Source organism: Podarcis cretensis (genome assembly GCF_951804945.1).
Source record: "Podarcis cretensis genome assembly, chromosome: Z".
NCBI lineage: Eukaryota > Metazoa > Chordata > Lepidosauria > Squamata > Lacertidae > Podarcis > Podarcis cretensis.
Genome location: NC_137184.1, coordinates 41,540,525 through 41,566,790, shown reverse-complemented (window position 1 = coordinate 41,566,790; position 26,266 = coordinate 41,540,525). Strand labels below are relative to the sequence as shown.

General features: G+C 42.5%; 1 protein-coding gene and 1 long non-coding RNA gene across 10 annotated transcripts in view; both read left to right on the top strand.

The window, feature by feature from the left end:
- The window catches only part of LOC307208349, a 113,590-nt gene that overhangs the window by 70,090 nt on the left and 17,234 nt on the right, over positions 1 to 26,266 (top strand). The gene's annotated exons all lie outside the window — the stretch shown is intronic.
- PASD1 (PAS domain containing repressor 1) overlaps positions 1 to 26,266 on the top strand; it is a 96,678-nt gene that overhangs the window by 53,178 nt on the left and 17,234 nt on the right. For all 9 annotated transcript variants that reach the window (XM_079962739.1, XM_079962744.1, XM_079962737.1 and 6 more), the window contains exons 5-12: positions 3,696 to 3,785; positions 7,259 to 7,379; positions 8,889 to 9,002; positions 11,179 to 11,297; positions 13,484 to 13,566; positions 20,067 to 20,173; positions 23,145 to 23,292; positions 25,097 to 25,178. In XM_079962739.1, the coding sequence (XP_079818865.1) occupies positions 3,696 to 3,785; positions 7,259 to 7,379; positions 8,889 to 9,002; positions 11,179 to 11,297; positions 13,484 to 13,566; positions 20,067 to 20,173; positions 23,145 to 23,292; positions 25,097 to 25,178 (864 nt within the window). The remainder of the gene's footprint in view (positions 1 to 3,695; positions 3,786 to 7,258; positions 7,380 to 8,888; positions 9,003 to 11,178; positions 11,298 to 13,483; positions 13,567 to 20,066; positions 20,174 to 23,144; positions 23,293 to 25,096; positions 25,179 to 26,266) is intronic.

Sequence of the window (26,266 nt, the reverse complement as noted above, 5' to 3'; positions counted from 1 at the left end):
TAAAAGAGTCCATCTATCTGCCTACTAACTTACCAACCCGTCTTGCTTTTAATTGTTTGCTAAAGCAAGGTTTCCCCTTGTTTTCAGATAGTTCTCTGCTTTTGTTTCCCTTGCCAATGTTTAAGGGTGTGCACTGCCCTAGAATTGCAGTGTCTTGATTATTTCCTTCTCATAGAGATGTGATGACTCACCTTCTTTGGAAAAGAAGGTATGTTTATCTCCATCTGCAAATGCCTCTTGATGAGCGAGTCAGTCCATAGCAGTTCAATCAAAACAGGCTCCTGCCTGAGACGAGACAGGCTCTTCGCAGGCTTCATTTGCAGATAGAGGACTATTTAATGAACCTTCTCTGTGCTCTTTATTTTTAACATTATTTTAATGATTTCCCCATGAATGTGAGGGAGCAGAATAAATTGGGGAGTGGGAAGGAAGGGTACTGGATCCCCCCCCCCCGTCCAAGCTGCTCGTCTTGGCTCCCTGCTGACCTGACAACAAGAACACTTGATCTCAAGAACATGTTGCCATGTGTGCAGCACTCATCAAAACTCCAAGCCTTTTACCACACTGACATAAATAAGAAACATTGACTAGGGAGAGAAATAATGAAATGGAACAAATTAAGTCAGAATAAAGGTAACAGAAAACTTTTGCTGCTGTGGACTCCCAGGTCTCTGTGTTGCTGTTTCAAATAATATGGCTGGGACTTTTCTATGTGGCTTGTGAAAACCTGGTGTTTTTTAATTTTTAAAATACAGTGATGTTCTGGGGAAAACAGATACATGGATGAAGGTAAAAAGGAGCAAAGGTTATTGAGTTCACTAAAGTTCTCACCAAATAGCCTCTGAAGTAGTTCAGGAATAAACTGCTGAAAGGTAGTTATTATCCCACCTGAACTCTTTATTCGCCTTCATGGCTTTGATTCTAAAATGACAAGTGGCACTGAAGAATCCTTCTTAATGGCAAGACTTACCTGAGAGTAACCCCTGAGCTCAATGGGACTTGCTTCGAAATATGCCAAAGGCTTCTGAGTTTGGAGTTTGTACTGCCCTCCCTAATGATTGTTCAAAAATGGCATTGCATAACCAGTCTCCCTCAACCTGGTGCTCTCTAGATGTTGCTGAAGTACAACTCCCATCACCCCTGCCCATTGACCATGCCGGATGGCACTATAAAGGGAGTTACAGTCCCAAACGTCTGGAGGGCAGCTATTGGGGAATGTTAGCATAGACTGTAATGTTATGTACACAGTGTATGTTTCTCAAAAAATCTAATTATACTCATTTCCCTAAGGTGTGGGGGACACATGATGTCATGCAGTGTATAGGTGTGCATTATGTTGGGTAATTATTGTGGGACGCTGAGTTAGGGAAACCTAACAATAATTTATTACTTCGTATTACAGAAGTTCACTCAATGTTATAATTATCCTAACGTTACCTGGAATTTTTAAAAAAAATACTTAAAAGCTCAGAATTTGGTGTCATTTAAGGAAATTGTTTATTTTAATTTTTAACCATATATTTTTTTTAATTAGATATGCAGTCAACTAAGCCCCATAGATTTCATTGGGAATTATGTCTGAATAGATCTGTTTAGGATTGTACTCTTAAGTGTGCTTGAAATAATATGTACTCTACCTGTGCAGTTGTTTACACATCCCTATGCACACAATGAGGGACGCGGGTGGCGCTGTGGTCTAAAACACTCTTGGGCTTGCCGATCAGAAGGTTGGCGGTTCGAATCCCCACGACGCGGTGAGCTCCCATTGCTCGGTCCCAGCTCCTGCCAACCTAGCAGTTCGAAAGCACGCCAAAAGTGCAAGTAGATTAATAGGTACCACTCTGGCCGGAAGGTAAATGGCGTTTCTGTGCGCTGCTCTGGTGTTGGTGTTCCTTTGCGCCAGAAGCGGCTTAGTCATGCTGGCCACATTCAGTGGTGGAGCTTCATGCTTCAGCACCGGGGGCAGAGAGCAGGTGGGGGCGGGGCTGGCACGCATCCCGGGGGTGGGACGCGCCGCCCAAAGGGCCGTGGTGTGCGTCCTGGGGGCGTGGTGCCCAGCACGGGCGGGGGGACAGCCACGATGGAACTCCACCGGGATTGCGCTGCCAGGGGCGGCGTGCTTCCCCGTACCCCTCTTCCTCTGCCAGTGGCCACATGACCCGGAAAAACTGTCTGCAGAGCGGACAAGCACTGGCTCCCTCGGCCTGTAAAGCAAGATGAGTGCTGCAACCCCAGAGTCGTTCGTAACTATACTTAACATGCACATAATAGCCTTTACTCCCAAGAATGTGTAAATAAGATTGCAGCTATTATCGCAAGGACTTACCTCTGAGTAAATGTACATAGGATCAAGCTGCATAGCTGCAGTATTATACGTACTTCTAGTCTTCCATTGAAGACTTACTTTTAAATAAATGTGCTCACAAAACTTTTCGAAATCAGTGCACAGATGGTTTTGCATGACATTTAAAATACCTCATGTTAAAGGAACAGAACCATTTAATTGCTAGCAGGGCCTCTTTATGAAAGGTACATATTGTCACATATGGTGGAGTTGCCCCATAGTTTTACCTTTCTGGAACAATGCTTTTCATGTAATGGGGGGTGAGGATCACAGATCAAAGTGTTTTAATTGCAGCTTTAGCTTTATTATATATACTAAGAACAGCATGATAAACCCAGATTAAAGATTATATTAGTTATATATTTCTGACTGCTAATGACATTTATCTAAGGGACGTGGGTGGCGCTGTGGGTTAAACCACAAAGCCTAGGGCTTGCCGATCAGAAGGTCGGTGGTTCGAATCCCTGCGACGGGGTGAGCTCCCTTTGCTCGGTCCCTGCTCCTGCCAACCTAGCAATTCGAAAGCACGTCAAAGTGCAAGTAGATCAATAGGTACCACTCTGGTGGGAAGGTAAACGGCGTTTACGTGCGCTGTTCTGGTTTGCCAGAAGCGGCTTAGTCATGCTGGCCACATGCCTCGGAAGCTGTACGCCGTCTCCCTCGGCCAATAAAGCGAGATGAGCACTGCAACCCCAGAGTCGGTCACGACTGGACCTAATGGTCAAGGGTCCCTTTACCTTTAATGACATTTATCTATAAGCATATATAAATGGTATTCTAAATTACAGTTTATTGAACTAGCAGAAAAGGTAACACAAAAACTACAGTTAGATAAAGGACAAATAAGACATCCTTTCTGAAGTATGGTATAACTATTATTTTTAATGGAAATAAGGCAGAAACCAGAAGAACACTGACTGTAGAAGTGACTGAAATCCCAACAATCTCACAATAAATCAAAAATAAGTTTTGAAAAAGATCTCCAAGTAATTAGAAAACCTTGGGGGGGAGGGGAAATCGATGAATAAAGCAACATATATAAAAATAGAAAATGTTTGTAAATGTTCGTGGCAGCAACAGACAACTTGGGGAAAGAATTGCAGAATAAAAATAACAATTACATTTGTTTCTAATTTATATATTTTGCTTATTATATTAAAAATCCTTAACCAAATAAATCATATTCAGAGTAGACCCATTTAAATAAATGGATTTAAATTGCTTATGTTCATTGATTCCGATTAGTTTACTTTGAATAAAACTAATGTTGAATGTCACCCAATAATATTATTTCTCTCTCACACAGGATGGAAGCAGGGTTTTTATCTAAATTATTTCTTTTTCCATATAGGCATTGGATGGTTTTCTCATTGCACTTACCACTGATGGGATTATTATTTATGTATCTGATAGTGTCTCTTCTCTTCTTGGGCATTTACCGGTAAGTTCTCACAACATAATGTCTGAAAATCTTACTATTTTCCTTAGGAATGTCAGTATGGATGAAATGCGACAACCATGCATGCAAAGTAATTTTTCAGGGACTTGGATTAAGTTTAATACAACTGTTGTTGTCCCTAAGTAGATATATTTGGATGTTGCTGTCTTTTCTAACCCATGGCTTTCTAGAAGCGTGACAAAAACTTGCAGACAAAAACTTGTTTGGTCAGAAATTGCAGGGGATAATAATGGGTACTTACCGCATGCTGTCTTTAAGTCTGTAGAAAAACTGTCATCCTCATCCCAATATGTACAGTGATGTTCTGAGATTCTGCACGAAGAACTGCCATGGTGTGGTCTAGGGATAGACAAATCGATTAATTTTGGTCTCTCTTGGTCTCTCATTTTCTCATTCTTAAGTACACTTTGCCTGAATTCCTCATGAGGAGTGTGCATTGTTTTTTCTTAAAAGTCCACATGACAGTTTGTGTGCATTTTCAGGTACATTCCCTCATATGGGTACATTAGGCAAAACTGGTATCTTTCAGGACATATGGTGTATTATACATATATACAACCTGACCATACGGTAGAAGAGTTCATAGCATTGATGCCCCAAGATGGTCTCGTTTCTCCCATAGCCAGCAGAAATCAGCCATGGCTCTGACCCTCTCTCCAGCTTGCCGCCTTTTCCAAACTGCAACCTTTTCCCTCCAGGTCACATCCCAACCAACTCTGACTTTGTCTTCTAACTAGGAGGGCTCCCACCCACTTGCCATTAGGCACAGAGCCCCTCTCCATGGCTTTCTTGATAAGCCATTGCCTTTCCTTTATTTTCTTAATGGTTCATTTCCCAGGCGATTAACCCCTCAGGAAACTGGCCTGGCTTATATTTTAACATTTGCCTTGACTAAAACCCGACTCCCACTGGATCCAGGAATTTAGGGGAGTCTGGTACCCACAAGCTCATAAAGTGGGTTGTAATACGTAAATGATATAAAATACCTGGAACATGTAAACTATGCCTATAATAAGAAATACAACATGATACTTTAAAATATGGAAGTTAAGAGGGAGTTGAAGAAAAATAACCAGATTAAGAATTGTAATATATGAGAGAACAGCAGCTAGACAGGGTAGGTTTAACCAGGAGAGGCATCCTTTTGTGTTTTTGCTGCCAGAAAGAGAAATCTAGCTACAGTCTCTATTAATTGTTTGAACCTGCCAAAGGGTACCGTAGTCCAGATACCAGACGTTAGTGTCTAAAATGCCCACCAGATAGTAATGCAAGATACTCCTTAGAGAGAGTGCTCATGTGCTTGACGCCACCTCTCTTAAGTAGGCGTTTTGTTTGTTTCTCTCTTTCCCTGAGTGTATGGGAGACATTTCTCTAATTAACTGTGCTGTAGACTATTCTCTTTTCCATAAGGAGTGCAGATGGCTTCGCTATCTTTTGTAGCTTTGAGCAAAACTGTCTGTTTTCTATGGGTGCTTTTTAAGGCCATCAGATTAACACCACCACCATCATCATCATCATTAACGTTGTGCAGCCAAAGGCCCACCTTTTTTTTTTTTTTTTTTGCTGGTGATATTCAGTTGGGTTCTTCTTTGCCTCCTTGTTCTCTTTGCTTTAGAACAGCTTTCCCTCACTGTCGGCAGAGACCCAGGGTAAATGCAGAGTCAAAATGCAGTCAGCACATTCTAACTTGGCCTTTTCATCTCTGGCCTACCAACTTCCACACTTCTTGTGTTCTGTTCTGCCCTGTGCTGAAGCGTTTTCTACCGTGGTTCAGTTGACAGCACATTGGCTTGAAATAGATCTGGGTTCCTGGCTGAGAGATGCAATTTTTTCAAGGGTGTTCCCCCCCCCCCCCCATTTAAAGCATTATCACTTCACTCTTTAGTCAAAAAAGGCTCCAAGAAAGGATTATAGATCAGTAAAAACAAGGCAGACCCTCTTCTCTGGCTTAACAGTCTAAAATTCACAACACCAAAGGGAAAAATGGGATACAGAGGCACTACTTAAAGTTGCAGCTATTATACAGGGATGGAAACTGGTCTGGCAGCCTGATGGAATAGCTGCTGCTAGGTGACAACTGAGGAACAGCCAAAGAAACTTGGTCTCTCAGCAGAGTGGATAGCATTTCCTCTGCTTTATTTCTCCCCTTCTGCTTTGCAGCCTGATGGAATGGTGCTGCTATGGTGGATAGTTGAGTGAGAGCCAAAGGTACCTGGTCTCTCAAGAGCCAGTTGAATAGTTCTGCTTCCTTTTTCTCCAGCCTTTTCCTAGATATTCTTGGGCAGGTTACTCTTTCCCAAGGTTATAATTAACAGGTCATAAGCCTTGCATGGAAGGATGACGATACTGACTGTGTCTCAAGCGACTGAATGCTGCTCCATACAAACAATTCCCCTAAGAACGAAAGATAGAAATCAGGATGTATTGCGTAGCCTTCTCCTGACATCTTGTTTTCTAAATGTTTGAATGTTTTACCCCCTAATGGGAGAGACATTCCGTCATGCACTTTGTTGGCATCGGTCTGTCTCTAGAAAAATGGAGTGTACCTTTGGGGGTGAAGTCACACTGCTGGAGAATCACAGCACCCGCTGTGGCTGCAGAGACCAATTAACTCATAACCGCTGCCTCTGATGCTGTTTTTGCTGTGTTAGAAGCACTGAAGTGACCTCCCCGGGGCACAAGCCTGGGCAGCGCTCATGGAGGTTCTAGTCTGCCTTGATGACAAGACTCCGCCTCTTGGCCTCCTTGGACCCCTTGATGTGGTCCAAAGGAAATCAGAGCAGTATATTTGGCACCAGCTTGGCTTCAGGAGTTGCTGGAAGGAGGCGTGCAAGATGGCATCAAATAATATCACCTGGACAATGGTTTACCACCTCAGGTGCTGCTCATGAGCATTTGGCCTCAGTTTTCCATATGCAATTCAGCAACAGTAGTACCCCGAGTAAATTGTTGTGAGGATGATAGGGAAAAATGAATGCAATATGGTTGTTGGCACATTATTAGGGTTAAAACCCTTTCCCTACATACTCACTACGTACGTAAACAAGATTTATTGGCACAGAGGTTATAGCATCTCAAAACTGTTACTGAAGTAATTAATAATCATCCTCTGTCTTCTAAATCTTTTTTCAAAAGACTTGTGTGTACATGTCTGCCTCTGAACCAGCTCATGTGTGTGTGTGCATGTGCCCATCATCTTCATGCAGCATCATTGGATGGCTTGCATATGTGAACACACACCAGAGATCTAACAACACCAGCAAATCATTTATGTCACTTGATGTCAACATAAATCCAAATTGCTTACAACAGAAGCAGTTCCCATATTTGGCTGAGGGTCTTCAAGTGCTGAGTGACTATTCAGTGCTGTTTTTAAGTGTGAACCAGCCCTTTCATGTGTTGTGATCATTTAAACACTCTGCTATCGAACATGACAAAGTGTTCTTTTGTATCAGTCAGATTTGGTGGACCAAAATATATTAAACTTTCTGCCTGAACGTGAACAGAGTGATGTGTACAAGCTGCTTTCTCCACACATGCTCATGACGAACGCTGTGGCGACAGATTTCCTGAATGGTAAGTAGCATTTTGTTTATTGTCTCTTTGATAGGAAAGAGAAGACCTGCACAGCAAGGGCGCATCCACAGCATAAATGTTAAGCACTGTGATACCACTTTAACAGCCAGCCTCTGAAATTCACAGGTCTCTGAATTTTGCAGTGCAGTTCTTGCAGTGCAAGAAAAGAATACAAAACTACAGAGATAATGGTGTAAAATTTGCATACAAATACACATAAGAGCGAAAACAACATACAAAATCCATTCTTTTAGGGAAATTTGCTTTGCAAAAATGCATACATTGGGCAAAATTTCCCACAAACATATGTATGTTAGGATGAATGTATACTAAAATCCTGTTGAATTTTCATGATGACTATTTCTCTCTTTTTTTAAAAAAATCACAAATTGATGTGGAAATGTGAAGAATTGAATTTAAAGTGGGGAAAACAGGAAACTGAAATAAAATAAAATGGACAGATCATATCTGCAATTTCAGTAGTGTTCATCTGCCATGAATTTGTCTAATCCTCTTTTAAAGCCTTCCAAGTTTGTGGCCATCACCTCTTGTGTTACCTTAGCCCTGTAAGTAGGACAGAACACTATGCAATGGCTTTAATTCTGCCAGGGCAATGTAAGAACCTCTATTAGGTTTTCCTATCCTTGCTGAAAGAACCGAATCTCTGTCCAGTGATTCTACAGACAGCTTAATTGTCATGTAAGTACTGATTAAGCTGGCAAAATAAGCCTTCACTGGGACTTAAGAGGCACACAGGGCTTCTTATGTCTTGTGCCCTCTGCCCTATTTCAGCCTTGAAGAAGGTTGCATGATTGAATGATTCAGGTGCAGGGTTAATCTAGAAGTCTTATTTAATTCCTGCAGCGTGCTGTTATTAATGTGAATGTGCTTTGGACAAAGGTGTTGGCGAGTGCAAACCAGTAAGCTTTGTTCTCAGCATAACTTTTAGTCCTATGGCAATCAAAGGAAGAAGCTACACAGGCAAAATGATTGGATTTTAAACTTGTGGAGATGTGTCACTTAACCATGGTTTGTTTTTGCTGGCCGTTATTAAGCATTGCATCCAATTGTCAGAAGTCAGAGTTCAGGATGGGCTCTAAACCTGAAGGCAAAAGCACGGTTGAAGTTTTTTCCATAGTGCAAGACATCTGAATAGAACAAACTGGTTGTAGTGACTGGAGGGCATCTGGGTTCTGGTTTGTACAGTGCCAAGCTACATTAATTGCTGCTGTTGTTATTAATGCTAATAGGCTATTTATTGTAATTTTTTTTTTACTTAAAATGTTTCTGCAATGCTCTTTCCTAAAATTGGTTCAAGAGCAGTTTACACAATTAAAATTTGTTGCAAAGAAGTGGCTTTTTCTTGCCATAGAGTGCTGTCATTTTGTGCCCATGTCATTACATTTCTTCTAAAATATTTTATTTTGGGGTTGGATATCCAGTGTTTTCTGAAGGGATGAGGTTACTATTGAAATTTTAAAAAGCATTTTCTCTCTCTTTCTCTTTCAGCTGAAAAACAGATAGAATTTTGTTGTCATTTAGCCCGAGGAAATTTAGATCCAAATGAACCCATTACATATGAATATGTGAAATTTGTAGTGGAATTTAAATATTTTACTAATGGTAAGCCATTGTATTATCACTGTCCCTCTCTCCCCTGCCTATATGCTCATAGAGTTGCCTTAAACCTGTTGAACTTCTATAGTTTCTGGTGCTGACAGTATGTTAATTGGGATTTTTTTTTTTTTAGTGCATGTGGGGGTCATCATTTTTTGCATTGCGGAATAAAGCCAGGGCATGGCATCACAGTGGACATCCACAGTGGACAAATCCCCACTTTCCTTCTGTTTTCTACCAGATCATTTTAGGTCTTCCAAATGTTTTTATTATTATTGAGCATTCATAATGGTTTGTGCTCATGATGATGGTATCAATACTTTAGAGGTTTCCCAGTGGACCTACCGCTTCATTCGCAATCAGTTTATGCTTCATAGTTTCCTGCTGAAATCTTTTAACATTCTGTAACACTGATGTTCTAGTTTATTGCTCCCAACTTGTGTTGCACTGAATGAATTAACTTTATTATGGTCACAGACCAGGATAAAAAAACAACAACATATAAATAAAATAGCAGTTAGGATTTTTTTTTTAACTGATAAATGTTGGAGCAAATAAGAACAAAGAAACAAGCATAGGATAAAACATCTGAATAAAATATAAGATTAAACACGGATAATGGATGGATAAAAACAGATAATTAAAACAGATAAGAACTAAAAACAAATAAAAACATGCAGTTAAAACAACTGTAAGAGCGTAAGAACTAAAAGACTCGCAGTTAAAACAACTATAAGAAGCTGCAGAGTAGAAGAAGCCTCTGAAATAGATGACACTCACAGCATTAGAAACTGATGTGCAAATATGGTTAAAACAGATAATTAAAACAATGTACAACAATAAACTATCCCAAGGGGTTGACTCAGAGTCACCCATGGAACCGAGTTTGGGGATTTTCATGCCGGACTATTTTGAGTCAGGCGATGGTCTGCGCCTACAGATTTGTACACAGAATCTGGCGACCATCCAGGTCTTCTTCTGATCTTTGCCTAACAGCAAAAGGTCAAATTTTTGCTTTTGTGGGAGGTTGTGTTGCACTGTGTAAGGCAAGAGTTCCCTTCCAGACGGTAATAATTTTAATGGAGTAATAATGGAGTAATTTTGGAAAAGCATTGCAAAACAACTAATAAAGCAGAATGATGTGTGGAGAATCCAAAGTAAATTAGCTACTAATGCTCTATGATTGCATCAGGGACATACAGCCCTTGCCCCTGCCCCAAAGAAACCAGTCAGGGTGGGGGGAGGCCCCTATTTTAGTACTGAATAGAGTTGTTTTCTTTTCCCTGTCCAAGGTCTTCGCGACCTTTTTGCAGCTTCATTTCACAATCTTTTCCAGTATAACAATGCTACGCCAACATTTCTGAAATAATCTCTCAAATAAAAAAGGCTTGTTATGCTGGATGTTCATAAAGTTTAGCTGGCTTGGTTTTATTGGCACTGGGTGAATATTGAGGGGGATGACAACCAAAAGTAGACAGGAAAGTTTTGGAAATGCTGTCTTTACTTAAGAACCTAACAAGAGCCCCAGTGAATAACATCAAAGGTGCAAATAGTTGAGCATTCTGTTCTCACAGGGGCCAACCAGATGTTTGGCACCCTTCTGTCTCAAGAGACAATGGAGTGTCCCTCCCAGGGTGAAGTCAAATGACTGCATTAGCAGAATCAAAGTAGACCTCTCTGGGGCGCAAGCCTGGCCAGCAGTGTGCATGGAGATCCTGGGCTGCCCAGATGACAAGACCCCACTCTTGACCTCACTGATGGAAAGCAGAACAAGGTGTTTGGCACCAGCTTGACTGCAAGAGTTGCGGAAGGAGGCGTACAAGTTGCCGTCTTAGGGACCCCACTCTGGATTTGTGTAGGGTTTACTCCTTAGCTTTTTCTTCTCCCAAAGATTTTCCCCAAGGCAGCGAAGCTATAGGGTCTTCCATGTACTATAACTATAGTACATAGGAAAACTATAGAGTTTTCCATGTCTTCTGCCTTACCCATCTGTCCCACTGTAGTCTATGGGAAGCCCAACAGCACTCCCCTCAGCTCTGATTCCTAGCACCCACTGTCTGACAGTGGAGGTGGAGCATAGCAATCATGGCTAGCCTTACCTTCCATGAATTTGTCTCATCCTCTTTACAAACAACAATGAAAACTCAGCTTCTGAATGATCGTTTTGTGCTTTTGCTTTCAGTGCCTACATCTTCTTACAATGGCTTTGAGTCTGCCATCGCACGAGCGTTCCGATCGGCCAACGAAGAGCAGGTCTGCCTAGTAGCAACAGTTCGTCTCGTCACTCCACAGTTCTTGAAGGTATGCAGTCTCTCTGATTAGTGCAGTGTTGTCATAAACCAGGGTAGGGAACTGTTTTCAACCCCCTTTGCATTTCTTTCCTGGGCCACTTAGTGGTGGGCAGGGCCAATGGAAAAAGTGGGTTGGGGCACAAATGTGAGTTATACCTTCGCATTTTTAGGCTGGTTTCTTCACACAGTTGCACACTCTCTGCCCTCCATGCAGGCAAAACCACAGGCATTATTCCAGCCAGGCAAAGTCACTCAAGGTGTGAATCAGGGGAAGTGAGCAGCGTAGCCAAGGGAGGCTTCTGAGGGCCTGTCAGGGAGCCCCAGAGGGCCACATTGGCCTGCTGGAGCCTGAGGACCCCCACCACTGTCTTAAAGGGGCAGGCTCAGTGGGTGAGAGGGGCAGAAGAAGAGAGCTTCTAATGAGTTTCACAAGATCAGCATCTGTTTGTTAATTTTATTTAAGCTATTTGTATACTGCTTAATTACCAAGGCTCCTAACCCAGTGTACATAAAAAAATTACTGAAACATCTCAAAAGTCATATGAGAAGCTGTGGAACTCTGCCGCTTCAGAATGCACATGCATTTTTCATATAACAACTGGCAAAAACCAAACTTCCTGATATCCTGGCTTTCCACATGAGCAGGAAGGTTTTGCTTTTGTTTTAGTATGGGGCAGTACTCCAGAAGTGCTACCATCCCAGAATGACTCTTACATATGACTTTCTATGAATGCATAGTCCAGTTATAAGCCCAAAGAAGGTACTTAACACTTGAAGCCAATTCTCACAAGCAGCAGATGAGCAAAACCATTAGCACTTCTGGACTTGCATGACTGAATGCTCATCTAAATAAACAGGCACACAAGCAAAATCCCCTATACATCGAAAACATACATGTAAACGAGAAGAGCTCTATCCTAGCCATCTGCCTGATCTGCTAGTTTTCTTGGGGGGGGATTATTGAACCCCACTTCATATGAGCCACACCTGTAGCCTGAAGTGGAATAGACCAGATACCAGTTTAATCACCTTATCTGCTGAAAGTTGGTTTTGACTGTAGAATCATGGGAACTTGACTGAATTTTCATACATCATGGATTCAATCCCCACACTAGAAACTGGGGCTTAGTTATAAAAAAAATATAAAATTGCTCAGTGCAAGGCCTGCTATGCAGTGGCGTAGCGTGGGTTATCAGCACCCGGGGCAAGGCAAGTAATTTGCGGCCCCTAACCCATGGATTTGCGCCCCCTAATCCGTGGATTTGCGCCCCCTAACCCGTGGATTTCCCTAACCCCCAGATGTTGTGCCCGGCGCGGCCAGCCCCCCCTGCACCCCCCACGCTACGCCACTGCTGCTATGTAACTGAGGCCCTTCTTCCCAGGAGTATCAGACATGCCCTTCTGTCTTCTGTCAGCTAGAGTTCACTCATAGGGCCATGCTATTCGCTTCCTTAGCTATATACAGCAGCCTGGTATTTAGGTTCAAGCCTTGTAGCAAGAGGTGAGAAGGAATTCCATGCAGGTAGGAGGGAGAGAGAGAGAGAGAGAGAGAGAGAGAGAGAGGGAGAGGGAGAGCACTCCATCCCTCCTAAATGGCTAGCACAGGAATACAGCAGACTGTTGCAGAACAGACATAGTTCTCCATCCCTTGCTAATCTGCCTAGTAAAGGTTTTGGCAGGCTAATGGAATTGGTAGGCTTATTTGCAAGGCTGTAGGTAAGGGCCAACACATGGCTACACAGTGAATCTATATGTGAGATTTCCAATGCTGGTGCAGAAGCATCAGGTTGCATGAAGTTTGTGACAGAATAGCCATGTCCTTTGCCAAGTGAACCTGCAAACCTTCTCCATTATCATGTTCACTTGAGGTTTCTCATCCTTGTTGTTCAGCAGCTTTGGGCCAATAGGTTGTAATGCTCTCTCTGACACTGACTCATTTAACAACCTTGGCTAAGTTAATGCAGCCTTTTGGTCTGCACCCATAGAAAAATAAAATAAGCAAGGAACGTAGAGGAATGTAGTTGGGAGCAATTCTCATCAGGTTTTTTCAAAGGCCTTCAAACCCAGCAGACTCATTCACCATATGGTCCATGTGTTTGTCAGAAAGATGTATTTGTTTTCCAAGAGCTGCATTTAAAAGGGGGGGGGGCGAGGAAAGAGGAGGAAAAAACCTTGTCCTACCATCTGTTTCTGCAGGAACTTTGCAATGTGGAAGAACCGTGTGAAGAATTCACATCGAGGCACAGCCTGGAATGGAAATTTTTGTTTTTAGACCACAGGTGAGATGGATATGTTTGTTTTAAATTAATGCATTTTTAAGAGGAGGGGAGAAACCACCTCAAGGTGGAAGTGTGGGGGGGGGGAAGAGTTGGAGAAGACAAACTCATCTTAATTCCTAATCAGGATTTGGATTCATAGTCGAATTAAGTAAATTTGAGAGCATTAAAATTGACACATTGAGTCAAATGTTTATTAGTTCAGCATTCTTTCCTTTCACAACATCTGCTATTGATCCCCAAGTTATAATACTCAGATGTTAAGAGTTGGTTCCAAAGATTCCCTTTTTATAATAGAAGGGCTTCCGTAACCCAAGGAATGTATTTTTTAAAAATCTACCTTATTTTGTCGCAAAGTATGGACATTACATTTGTGACTACCATTGCTCACAGCCTAGCAAACACAGAGCTATGCTTCATATGCTTATCTTAGCATTTTAAAAACACTGTGTGAATGTGTGCATGACCTTTGCAGCAACTTGTAGCCATGAGTTCCATAGGTAAATTGCACGCTCGGTTAATAATTGTTCCTGTTTCTGTAAAGCAAACAATGACCAAGTTTGGCAGAAAGGTCTGAAGCGGGGGTGGGGCTTATTGAACACATTAAACTGAACACACTTAGAAATTTCCATGCACTTGTGATCTCTGACTTTTCAGGATTTGTGCCTAATGCACAAAGGCCTGAGAGAAGCCCTGTGCATGTAGTAGAAATATGCCTCCTTGCTCCTCTACACATTTTTAACGCTTGTGTATTCTGTCAAAGCATTTGAAGACAACTCTGATTAAGATTTCACCTTGTGGTTTATATGCACAACCTGTTGTTTGACTAATGAATGTGCCTTTGGGATGAAGCCAGACCATTGGAGAGTTACAGCACCTACTGTAGACCAATATGGGAGAGACATGTTTTGTTGCAGCTGCTGCTGATGAATTGCACAACCATCATTCTACAATATGTGGGAAAGCAAGGGTAGTTATCATTCGCAGCTGCACTTGTACTTCACACCCACTAAACCATGGTTTAACGAGACATGTCGGAGCAGGAAAAGAGAAAATGAGAGTCTTGAGAGTGCATAGTTCTGCCTCCCACACAGCCAGAAGTAGAACATAGGCTTTGGCTTCTGTTTAAAACAAGCTGAAGAAACCATGTTTTGAAGTTAGCTTCTGTTGAAGCTGTCCAGGGTTTGTTACTAATTGCAAAACAAGCCAAGGGAAAATGAGAAAAACCTGCTAAAATCTTCCCCTTGACCACATGGAGGGAGGAGAGTGGAGAGGTTGACTTACTTACTATACTTCAAATCAGATCCTTAGCTAATGAAATTGATGTGGTATGAAACTGGGCCAGAATTTTTTTATATTCTTATTAAAAAGATCTAGTCGATTTACAGACCTCTTAGTATGTTTTTCTATTAAAAGATCAAATCTGCCAAGACAATACAAGCAATTAATTTGCAATAAAGTAGTAAACCAGACACAGGCAGCCTTAAATTATTTACATGGAAAGAGGACAATTACAAAGACAAGATATGGATTGTATACAGTGCTGGGGGGGGGGGGAGTATTATGGGAAACCATGTTACTATTTTAAACAAAAAAAGTCACAGGAAATCCTACCTTGAGGCAGTGGTGTGAAACCACTCATATACAGTGATACCTCAGGTTACATACGCTTCAGGTTACAGACTCCACTAACCCAGAAATATTACCTCGAGTTAAGAACTTTGCTTCAGGATGAGAACAGACATCATGCAGCGGTGGTGCAGCGGCAGCAGGAGGCCCCATTAGCTAAAGTTGTGCTTCAGGTTAAGAACAGTTTCAGGTTAAGAACAGACCTCCGGAACGAATTAAGTTCTTAACCCGAGGTACCACTGTACTCAGCCTCTCCCAATTGGATGCATATTATTCATGCTGTATAGGCTTGGCTATCCTAGCTTTCAGAATCCACAGGAAAAAGTTGTGTATATTTCAAAGTACAGTTGTACTTTGGAAGTCGAACAGAATCCATTCCAGAAGTCAGTTCAACTTCCAAAACATTTGGAAATAGGATTGCCATATTTCAAAAAATGAAAATCTAGACACAAAAGTTGTTGAGCTTTTTAAGGAAGTTCAGCAAAATAATAGGCTTCCTGGGCATTTCAGCGATTTCCAACACTGCTTCCAACTGCTATATTCTACTTATGTCCAGGAAATTCCGGACATATACCAAACCTGATCCTCCAGACTATAAGATACTGACAAAGGGCTGTGGCTCTTTAAAGCTCGCTTTGAAGCCATAGTTTCCAGTTCATGTGCAATGGGAAGTTATGGTTCACTGTGGTTCCTGGTTTGTTTTGATAACTCATGTGGAAGAAGGAGCAAAGTGTCAGCAAAGGAACTGCATGCAGGCATATAGACTGACTTATAAAGCTAGATTTGATTGGGTGAACATGGGTTTTGTGTGGGATGGGGCAGGTTAATACTGTGACTTTGCTGACTTGTGTACGTGTGTGCCTGGATGTGCAATATCCTCCTTTTGCTGTTTTATTTGCATTACTTGTCCTTATTCTCCATTTTCCCAATAGTACAATAGGACACTGCAATTTCTGTGTTACTTATTCTTGCATTTCATACCATGCTGAGTCACCAGTTTCCTATTCGGAAATCCTAAGAAGAATGTCCAAATTCCAAGCAGCACAGGAAGTTACAAGCAATGAATAACCTAAAAATGAGGGGGTATGCTTTTTAGCTTGTACTGCTAATACGCCAACTCATTAGCAGATCACAGCTAGGTAACTGTTAATACTTTTGTTATTACTTGAAGGATCTGTTCTCCTTCAACAGTACAGGCAGTTCTGAAATCACTTTACGATCTCTCCACAGCATTTTCTGGCAATTTGTTAACAACATGGCCCTTGTATTTATAAGTGCTGGACCAAAAAGAAAGTTTGACTTTTGCAGCGAATTAGGGGTTTTTTTTTTTGGGGGGGAAGATTTTTAGTGAGGTAAAAGAAATGCTACAAAATTTGGGAACCTGATAATATTAGCTAAACAAAGTGTAATCAAAGACACTTGTAATTCGTGATCTTATGCATGCATACTCAGAAGCCTCTCTTAGTTTTCCTAGGACTGCAGCCTTGATAAACTTCTCTATGGGAAATAATTGGCTTTGCATCAGAGCAACTTTCTGCAACCTGGTGCCTTCCTGGTTTTTTAGACTACAGCTATGTACACACCCCGAGGGAACGCAGGTGGCGCTGTGGGTTAAAGCCTCAGCGCCTAGGACTTGCCGATCGAAAGGTCGGCGGTTCGAATCCCTGCGGCGGGGTGCGCTCCCGCTGCTCGGTCCCTGCGCCTGCCAACCTAGCAGTTCGAAAGCACCTCCGGGTGCAAGTAGATAAATAGGGACCGCTTACCAGCGGGAAGGTAAACGGCGTTTCCGTGTGCGGCTCTGGCTCGCCAGAGCAGCGATGTCACGCTGGCCACGTGACCCGGAAGTGTCTCCGGACAGCGCTGGCCCCTGGCCTCTTAAGTGAGATGGGCGCACAACCCCAGAGTCTGTCAAGACTGGCCCGTACGGGCAGGGGTACCTTTACCTTTACCTTTATGTACACACCCCACCATTCAAAGCTTTATGACTGAGTGGGGGTTTGAGCCCACATCTCCCAGGTTTTAATCCAACACAAACCACTATAACACAGTGCCTCTTTATGCAAAGATGCATAGGATTGCATGGTTAGTGAGATAGTCCCTCAGGCAAATATGGAAGCACTCAATAGTTTTGCTCTGGCGTTCCATAAACATCTATCAATATGCATTCCATTGCCAACATAAGAAGAGTCCTGCTAGATTAGTGAAGCCCAAAATCAGGATGGAGACAAGCAACTAATACTCATAGAGGTGGAGGTCACGCTGCCTCTCAACCTGAATATTCCATTTAGTCAACTTACGCAGGTATTCCGGTAGTGAACTTATTGTCCCAAGAGTGGATCCCTTCTGTAGCCGAAACAGCACCATCCACGCACAAGGGAGCCCCAAGATGTTCAGAAGTACAAATAAAAAGTTTAAGGGCCCTAATGGAGGGAAATCTTAACATCAGCCCAGTGAGGACTGACCATGCTAAATAGCCATGGAATGTCTAGCTGAATGCTGAAGATGGGAAAGTAAGGCAGGTGGAATGGAACAACCTGGAAAAGGGCATGTTTGGCTGGAAACCTGAGCAGGAATAGTTTATACTGCAATGTTGTGTTCAGATTTTGCTTGTCAGTGTCTAGCAGCTACTGATAGACCTTTTTTTTCCTGCATGAAGCTCTGCTTCACATATACAGTAGGATGGCTCACCTGTTGTGAGCCACAATTTCCATCATTCCTCACAATTGGCCATGCTGGGAAAATCTGGAGGGCCACAGGTTAGGCAGTCCTGTTATACAAAGACAACCCACTCAGCCAGTTGTAGGTCTCCAATGAGCATATCTGTGTGAAATCTTTGAAAATATTGGGCATAAACCTAAGAAACACACATAACATGTACCATTTTTGCAGGGGAGGGAAGTATTCACTTTGGGTTGATTTCCGTTGCCCCAATACGTAGCACACTTTGCAACGCACTGCCCTCCCAGCTGAATTCAATCTCGCTGGTTTCTATAACCTATTTGTAGGTTGCTTTGTGACACTTGCCTTTCCTCTTGCAAAAAGCATACTGAGAGTGACTAAAAGGAAGGAAGATGTTATTCTGTTATGCAATAAAAAGCCTCCAGCTTGTTCTTGTGAATGCCGTAATTTCTAAGAGCATTAACTGTTTCCTCAGTGCATACGCACACATCTCTACCCTGAATTGTTTGCCCAAAATTGTGCAGAATTTGCTGTTAACTGTTCCTTCTGAGAGCCGACACAAGCTCTTTGTTGAAAGAGTGTTTGCAGTCCTGTGCATTTTTTTTACTTACCTGGGAGTGCAAAGCAAGACTCAGGTTTTAGTAAACAAGTTTCGGCTTGTGCTGAAAGGCAGGACTGAGGGCATGAACGTGTAGATTGCCAAATTATGCCTTATGTGGAAGGGAAGGATATGTTGTTCTGCTTGCAACTTATATATGGGCCTGTTCTTAGGTGTAATCAGAACAATTATGCAGGAGTCATTGTATACATTTTGTCACACAGCTGTTCGAAGATTATTCCCTGACCATAGGAGACTTGGCTTAATGAAAAGCTTCCCCCAGTGGTGGTTTGCTGTGGTTTGTTGAGATTGGGGTTGGTGTGGGAAGTGGAGAAACAACTCAGCCTACTAGTCTAGTATGCCTTTAACAGCAGGTTGATTTGATAGGTGGCCATAGATGAAGCTTCTCCAGGCAAGGACAAATTCACAGCTAGAGCTCCACTAGCGCTGGTTTGATCCCCATATGGGCCAACTGCATATTCCTGCATATGCAGGGGGTTGGACTAGATGACCCTCAGGGTCCTTTCCAACTCTACAATTACAAGATACTATGAACAGCTGGGGCTTCTGGGAATTGTAGTCCAACAGCATTTGGAGGGCCGTAGGACGCCCACTGCTGTGTTAAAAGGTGATTGTTAGATTAATTGATGGAGGGAACCTCTATCAATGGCTGCCAGCCATGATGACTGTAAGGGACATTTAAATTCAGAAACAGTAATAATAATTAATTTAATTTAATAAAACAAAACTTAAAAATTAAAAGGTTAAAAACAAAAATCACCTGTTATCATGATTTACCCTTACTTTGCACGGTTTCTTCCATATTATTATTATTATTATTATTATTAAAAAACAACTTCACATAAATTGTTCCTTCTCTGCTTTTCATGGGGGACTGGCGGACGAGGAGCTAGGGAGGAAACGGAAGCCCCAGACTTCTGACCACAGCAAATCCCCTGGTTTTGGCCATGTGATTTTAAGACTATGTGCTCATAATGGGTAGAAATATGATTCTTTGTTTAAACAAAAGGTTTGGGAGTCTTAGGAAGCAGCTTCTATAATCATGGCATGTACACACAGCACTAACCGTAGCGCACAAATTGTTTGGTTCCCTATCTGGGAACCCTGAGCGTATGTCAACTTATAAAACCTCCCAGGCATTTGGTAACGAATGACTCACTTCCCTCTCCCCATTTGCTGCTTAAATCCCAAGAAGTGAGTAAACTCCTTAACAACATACATAGGAAGCTGACTTAACATCAGCTCAGGCCATTGGCCCATTTAGACTAGTAGGGTGAGTTCTGATTGGCTCTCTCAAGGCTTAAGGCAGGTTACTTTTAACAACAATAATTATTTACATTGCCATTCATCCTCTTAAGCAATCTCTCTTCAGCGCTAGCTAAGATATGGTGCAATCCTAAGCTCCATTGAATTCAGTAGGACTTGTTTCCAAGCATATTGCAGATAAGATTGCAACCAACACATCTTTCTTGCAAGACATGATAAAATAATTTCAGGATAATGCTCCCCCCCCCCACTAAAGAGCTCTCAAAACAGCAAACTTTGTACTCACAACTTTCCTCCCCTCTTGTTCCAGGGCCCCACCTATTATAGGTTATTTACCTTTTGAGGTGCTTGGGACTTCAGGTTACGACTATTACCATGCAGACGACCTGGAACTTCTTGCTCGGTGCCACGAACACTGTAAGTGTCTCTGTTCACGATGTGCAATGGACTGTCAGATGTGTGTATTTTAATTGCATTTCTTGTTCTCTCCACCCTCCACCCTAAGCTTAGGACACCTGTGCAAATCACTGCAGCCATATGAAAACCATTTGTGATGGAAAACTTAACTGTAAAATGATGTCAACCCAGAGCCAAATTAGACTGGACATTAAACCTATATTTGCATTTAGCATGCAGTGTTGTTTGGCTGTTGTTGTTTTTTAAAATGCAGATTGTATTAGCTGGGAGTATTGATAATGAATGGAATTAGAACAGGCATAAAGGGAATTTACTCTGCCTTATTTGCCTTATTTGAAGTTAGTATCTTCATTGGGAGGAAATATCCTTCCCCTGCCGCCGTTGGGTTTTTCTGGAATTGGGAGAAAAACTCTCACTGGCTCAAACACAAATAGCAGTTTCAAAGGATGGATGGAAATCCATATTATTATCAGCCTAAACCCCCAGATGGAGCTGCTATTATAATTGTAATGGGTTTATTTGTTTTAACATTGTCTATTCTGTTGTAATCTGCCCTGGGACCTTAAGGTGAGGGGTGTGTACGAAATTGTGAGAAGCAGAAAAGAAATCATGTAAAAAAAAGAAGAAAGAAAATGAAAACATACAAACAAATTAATATTTGCATTTTTAAAAGCGTGCATGCTAAAAGCAAAGATGTATTTAACGTCAAATCTAGTTTGGGACTCAGCCTTCTTATGTTACCTCTCTACCACCTGTGTTTTTGAAGCTGTTTCAGAGGACTAAATTGAAGAGACATAGCCTTTATTATTAATATCTTACTTTGCTCAGTGGTTTGCAAGGCACATGCTCCATATATATATATATATATATATATATATATATATATATATATACACACACTCTTCATACATAGGATGATTTCTCTTGGATCTTGTAACGATGGACCCAAAAAGCCCCACCAAGCCATGGCAGTATTTGGTTTCCACATGAAATCTCCAGCAGACCAATAGATGTATTTTTGCTGCAGGGACTGAAGGGAGAAGAATTAAACTGATCTCTGCTGCAGTGCTCACCCTAACTCCTGGCGGTGTCTGGATTGCATGACCTGTTACAGAGTGTGCTGGATGTTCTCGTTAACCAGATTAAGAGGCGTACTTAACTCCCTGCCAAGTTTTGTTGTTCGCTTCTCTTTTAGGTCTCCTCAGGCCTTCGCAGACCCTGGCTGTCTCTCTGGCTGTAACTGCAGAGGGTCTAGGCTGCTTGCTAATACTTTGGGGTGGAGTGGCTGATCCCCCCCCCATTAGTGCTGCTACTATGCCTCTAACGGCAGCCCAATGCATGTAAATTTAACAGGTGGAACTAGATGCCACCCAAACCCCAGGATGCCAGACTTTTGTGTATGCCAAGCTGCTATTAACATACAAGAGGAGAGCCTGTAGGAAAAAGGGGCAGCTCTCACTTTGGGGTTGAGGCTGGAGGAGATAGAAATATATGAACATCTTGCATTTTGTTACTTGTCATTGGTAGGAAGCTTTTTGATATGTTTGTTTGTTTGTTTGTTTGTTTGTTTGTTTGTTTGTTTTGATCAGGGTGTGGGGTAATTGCAGCATTTAGGAGCTTCAGATTTCAGCTGCTTTTCTCAGGGTTCTTCGCTTTGCCAGTGTATTGGGGAATTGTTTCCTCAAGTGCAAATCCCTGCAGTGCTAACACAGGATTCTTTCTGATCAACTCTATGTAGAGTTGCCTGGTTGCAACACAAAGATTCGTGCTGAAGCTTTAGAATTACAGTGGTACCTCGGGTTACATATGCTTCAGGTTACATACACTTCAGGTTACAGACTCTGCTAACCCAGAAATAGTACCTCGGGTTAAGAACTTTGCTTCAGGATGAGAACAGAAATTGCGCGGCAGCAGTGGGAGGCCCCATTAGCTGAAGTGGTACCTCAGGTTAAGAACAGTTTCAGCTTAAGAACGGACCTCTAGAACGAATTAGGTTCTTAACCCAAGGTACCACTGTGCTAGTTAATTAGGACTGCTGGAGTGAGTTGGGCCCCCATCATTTCAAAGAAGCGGAACCTATGGCTCTCCATGTGTGTTGGACTCCAACTCCCATCAGCGTTACCAATAAACACAGGTGATGGGACTTGGAATCCCCAACTCTGCCCAGCAGTAAAAGGGGGAAAAGAGTGTACAACACAGAGACAATAATAATGTTGCAGCACTCAGGGAAGAAGCACCAAACAGCTATTTGTTTTTCAGGTTCTTGAGAAGTCCTACTACCCTTGTTTTTTCAAACAAGCAAGCATACCCCAGACTTGATTTTTCTTGAAACCTTGGAATTATTTGAGTTTGGTGGGTCACAAAATGTACAAGCCCCTTCTGGAAGGACAGAGCAACTTGCCAGTGTGCAGTCTAGCAACTGTGCTCCTGTCTTTCAGCTGATGTGGGAGGTGAGGGGGGCAGGCCTGTTTACAATTTTCGAAGTGCGAAAGCTGTGAACATTTTGAATTAGCAGCTATGCTTTTGCTTTTCAGATCAAATTTCTGCCTCTTTCCATTTTCCTGCTCTGAAAATAGACAGAGGTGTACTTAGATAGTTTGAAAAGGAGGCAGTGAATTTCTGACAGCAACAGCCCCCCCCCCCCCGGCTGAAAAACAAGCTTAAAAGTCAGAGCAGAGTGCAAAAGCGGCCCCAGATATGGCCGGGCAGGAATAGAAGTGGAGCCAGGAGATATTTGAAGGTACTGAGGAGTCAGAATCCCACCTGACACGTTCAACCTTTTTTAGACAGGCCTTTTATTCACTCTATATGAATTTTGGCCCTTACAATGGGTGTTATTTTGGCATGCACAGGGATTATGCACAGCTTTTTATGCACATGCCCGGAAGAGCATTAATGTTTCTCTAGATCAAAGATTACAAAAAGCCTAATACGTTGGTGATGTTAACTAAGTGGTTGTTTTCATATGCAGTGATGCAGTTTGGAAAAGGCAAGTCCTGCTATTACAGGTTCTTAACCAAAGGCCAGCAATGGATATGGTTACAAACACAGTACTACGTCACTTATCATCAGTGGAACTCCAAGCCTGAGTTTATCGTGTGCACCCACACGGTTGTTAGGTAAGAAACGGCACACAATTTCTGCCGCCATTTATCTGCGTCTTCAGCTATGTCTGTTCAAATATTTGGCTATGTGTATTGGCTCGATAAGGCACTCCGTTATATAAAATGATTAGGGTTGGGAAGTGGGGGAGAATGTCACTGTATTTTTATTACTCTTTTATTTTTGGCAGCCGAAAGAGAAGCCTAGAAACAGTATCAGCTGCCAATTTTACTCTGTTCTAGAGGGTCCCCTCTCCCAAGCAATTTAATGGGTAAATGAGAAAAACTGATAACAGGCAGCAGCACAATTAGCAACTTTTAAAGCAAATGGTTCTTTAGAATAAAATCATTTCTCCCTGTCTGTCATCGTATTATATATTAATGATGGCTGCATTCAAATGCAAAGGTAGAATGTGATTTAGTGTTGTGCTGCTTGAAGAGTTATAAATATAATAAGGAGTTATAAATGTAATAAACATTATGACAATGAGCAGCAGCAGCTCATATACTCTCCTCCTCATGAGTGAGGGGGAGATCAGAAGCTTTTGCTTCCAGTTTAGGATAGTCACAATTTATTCTGATGCCTGAAGCCATGGAGACTGTGGTTAGGCTTAGCTGTGATAAGTGGCTTCAACCATAGTTTACAAAGCAGGCTCCCCTCCCTCCGCCCCGTAACCATTGTTAAGATTCACTATAGTTTAGGATTTAGACACAATCTATAATGGAAGTGGAAGCTTCTGATCTCTTCCTTGTGACTTCACCAGAATGGGAAACCGTGTAAGGCCAGTGCTTGCCACAGCACAAACTGGCTATGGTAAACCATGGTTTAGCGTTATGTGCAAATTGGGGCAATAATTGGCAGCCCAGCTCTTCAACTGTAGTTTTCAAATTGTGTTTGAGCCAGTGTTCAGGAACACCTAACAGAGAACCCACCTAACCCATCTCCCACTTCCCTTCTGCTACCAAACTATGATGTTGTTACAGCAGGCATTTGATGAGTTTTGGGCAGATTTTGCCTGATCTCCCTTTGCTCTTACATTTGTTTTTATAGCATTGGTTTTTCAGACATGTTTTATAATTGCGGATTGTTTTAAGCCACTCTGAGCACTGTTCTTACAGTGAATGGGTGGGATATATAAAAAAAGGGGGGGGGGTCTCTTAAAGCCCTATAAGTCACTCCGGTTAAAGATTTTAGATTACCTAAGAGAGCCGCTGCCAGTCAAACTGTTGGGCTTGATGGACCATCAATCTGACTTCTTATGAGACAGCTGTCACATAGTCCCATTGCTCTGATCCAAAGTCAGTGTTCGCCATAGGAAAGTACTGTGCTAGTGGTGAAACTGAGTGGAATCATTAATGGCATACAAGCTTCTGCAAAAGGCTACTTTGCCTACCTCTTTGTCTGATCTTCTGCTGAAATGTATAGTCACTAAGGGTGATGGGTGAGTTTTGGTGAGAATCCTATATGACGAACTGAGTGTGCACTCTAGAACATCATTTCCGAACCTGGTGCCCTCTAGATATTATGGACTACAGTTCTCATCATAGTTCATTGCATCCCCAGTGGTCAGGGATAATGAGAATTGTAGCCAGCAACATCTGGAGTGCCACAGGTTCATGACAACCACTCCTACTGTGTGGATCCATTCAGCCTTTATGACCAGATCTTGAGTGTGCCATTGCATTCCAAGATATGATTAGCATCATGCAAGAGGGCTGTCTCTGAGGTGGTGCCCCAACTGTGGAAACCCTAACCCAGCTTCTCTATTCTTTTCCTTTCCTATGCGATATATACATATATATCACACACACACATATATAGTTATGCTGAGGTTCGAGCTGAAAGAAGAAGAGATCTTGGCCTTGAAGAGTCATCCATTGAACTAGCATCTTCGTCTTTGAAGGTATTGTGTGCTCGGATGAGCAAGTAAGAGCTGTTAGAAACGTGTTTTTGCTCCTGGTGGCAAGATAGCATTTTGGGGACATGAAAACCATCATCAGCATCAACATCATTAGTTCCTCCAGGTGTTACTGGACTCCATCACTCCCACCCAGCCAAGGATGCTGGGAGTTGTAGAATAGCAACTTCTGGAGGGTGCCAGGCTTCCCATCTTGGCAGCAGCTCTTCCAGGTTTTGTTAGGATGCAATTAGTCTTTTTCTAAGCTCCCCCCTCCCCTCCCCCCCAAATATTTTGATATATGATGCCAGGGATTGAAGCAGGATAGGAATGGCCTAAAAAGTTACATTTGGAACCTTTTTTTTGGGGGGGGGGGGAGACGGCATTTGGGTGAGGGACTAACGTGGGGAGAAAACTCTGGATTCCAAAGTTGGGTGAGCAGGGGTGGGCATTCATGTGCGCCGGTGTGTGTGTGTGTGTGTGTGTGTGTGTGTGTGTGTGTTACACATGGCAGTGGTTACAGGTAAAAGCTGGTCTATGGAGGAAGCCAGATTCCACTGATTTAAGTAGCTTCAAAAGGGAGGGGAGATTTGAAAGTCTACCTGACAGCTCCCGGAGTCTGTTACTGATAAAAGTTGGCAGTTACTTTCATAGGTTGAGCCTTTTTATCAGAGTCATTTGATAATTAGAGCTCCTACTCACATAGCAGAGACTCAGTGGAGACTTGACCAGGTGCCATCATCTCCCGGAAGTCTGTTTAATACTATTTTTTTAAAAAACAACAACAGAAGAAGGAATCTTTCTCCCCTCCCTCACCCACATGAATGTTGCTGATTTTCCTACTCCTACTGTTGAAAAGAAAGATTTGTCGAAGGTGGGACGGGGACCTTTGTGCTGGGAATGGCACAGGAAAAGCCTCTCTGGGTCAGATCCATGCCCCACCCAGCCTGGCATCCTCTTCTCTCGGTGGCCAGCCACATTCCTGGAGGAAACCCACAAACAGGACCTGTTTTCTGCCTCTGAGCTACGGATAGCATATAATGTGCACAGTCCCATGCTACCCATACGTGGAATGAGACGACTGGAGGCCAGTT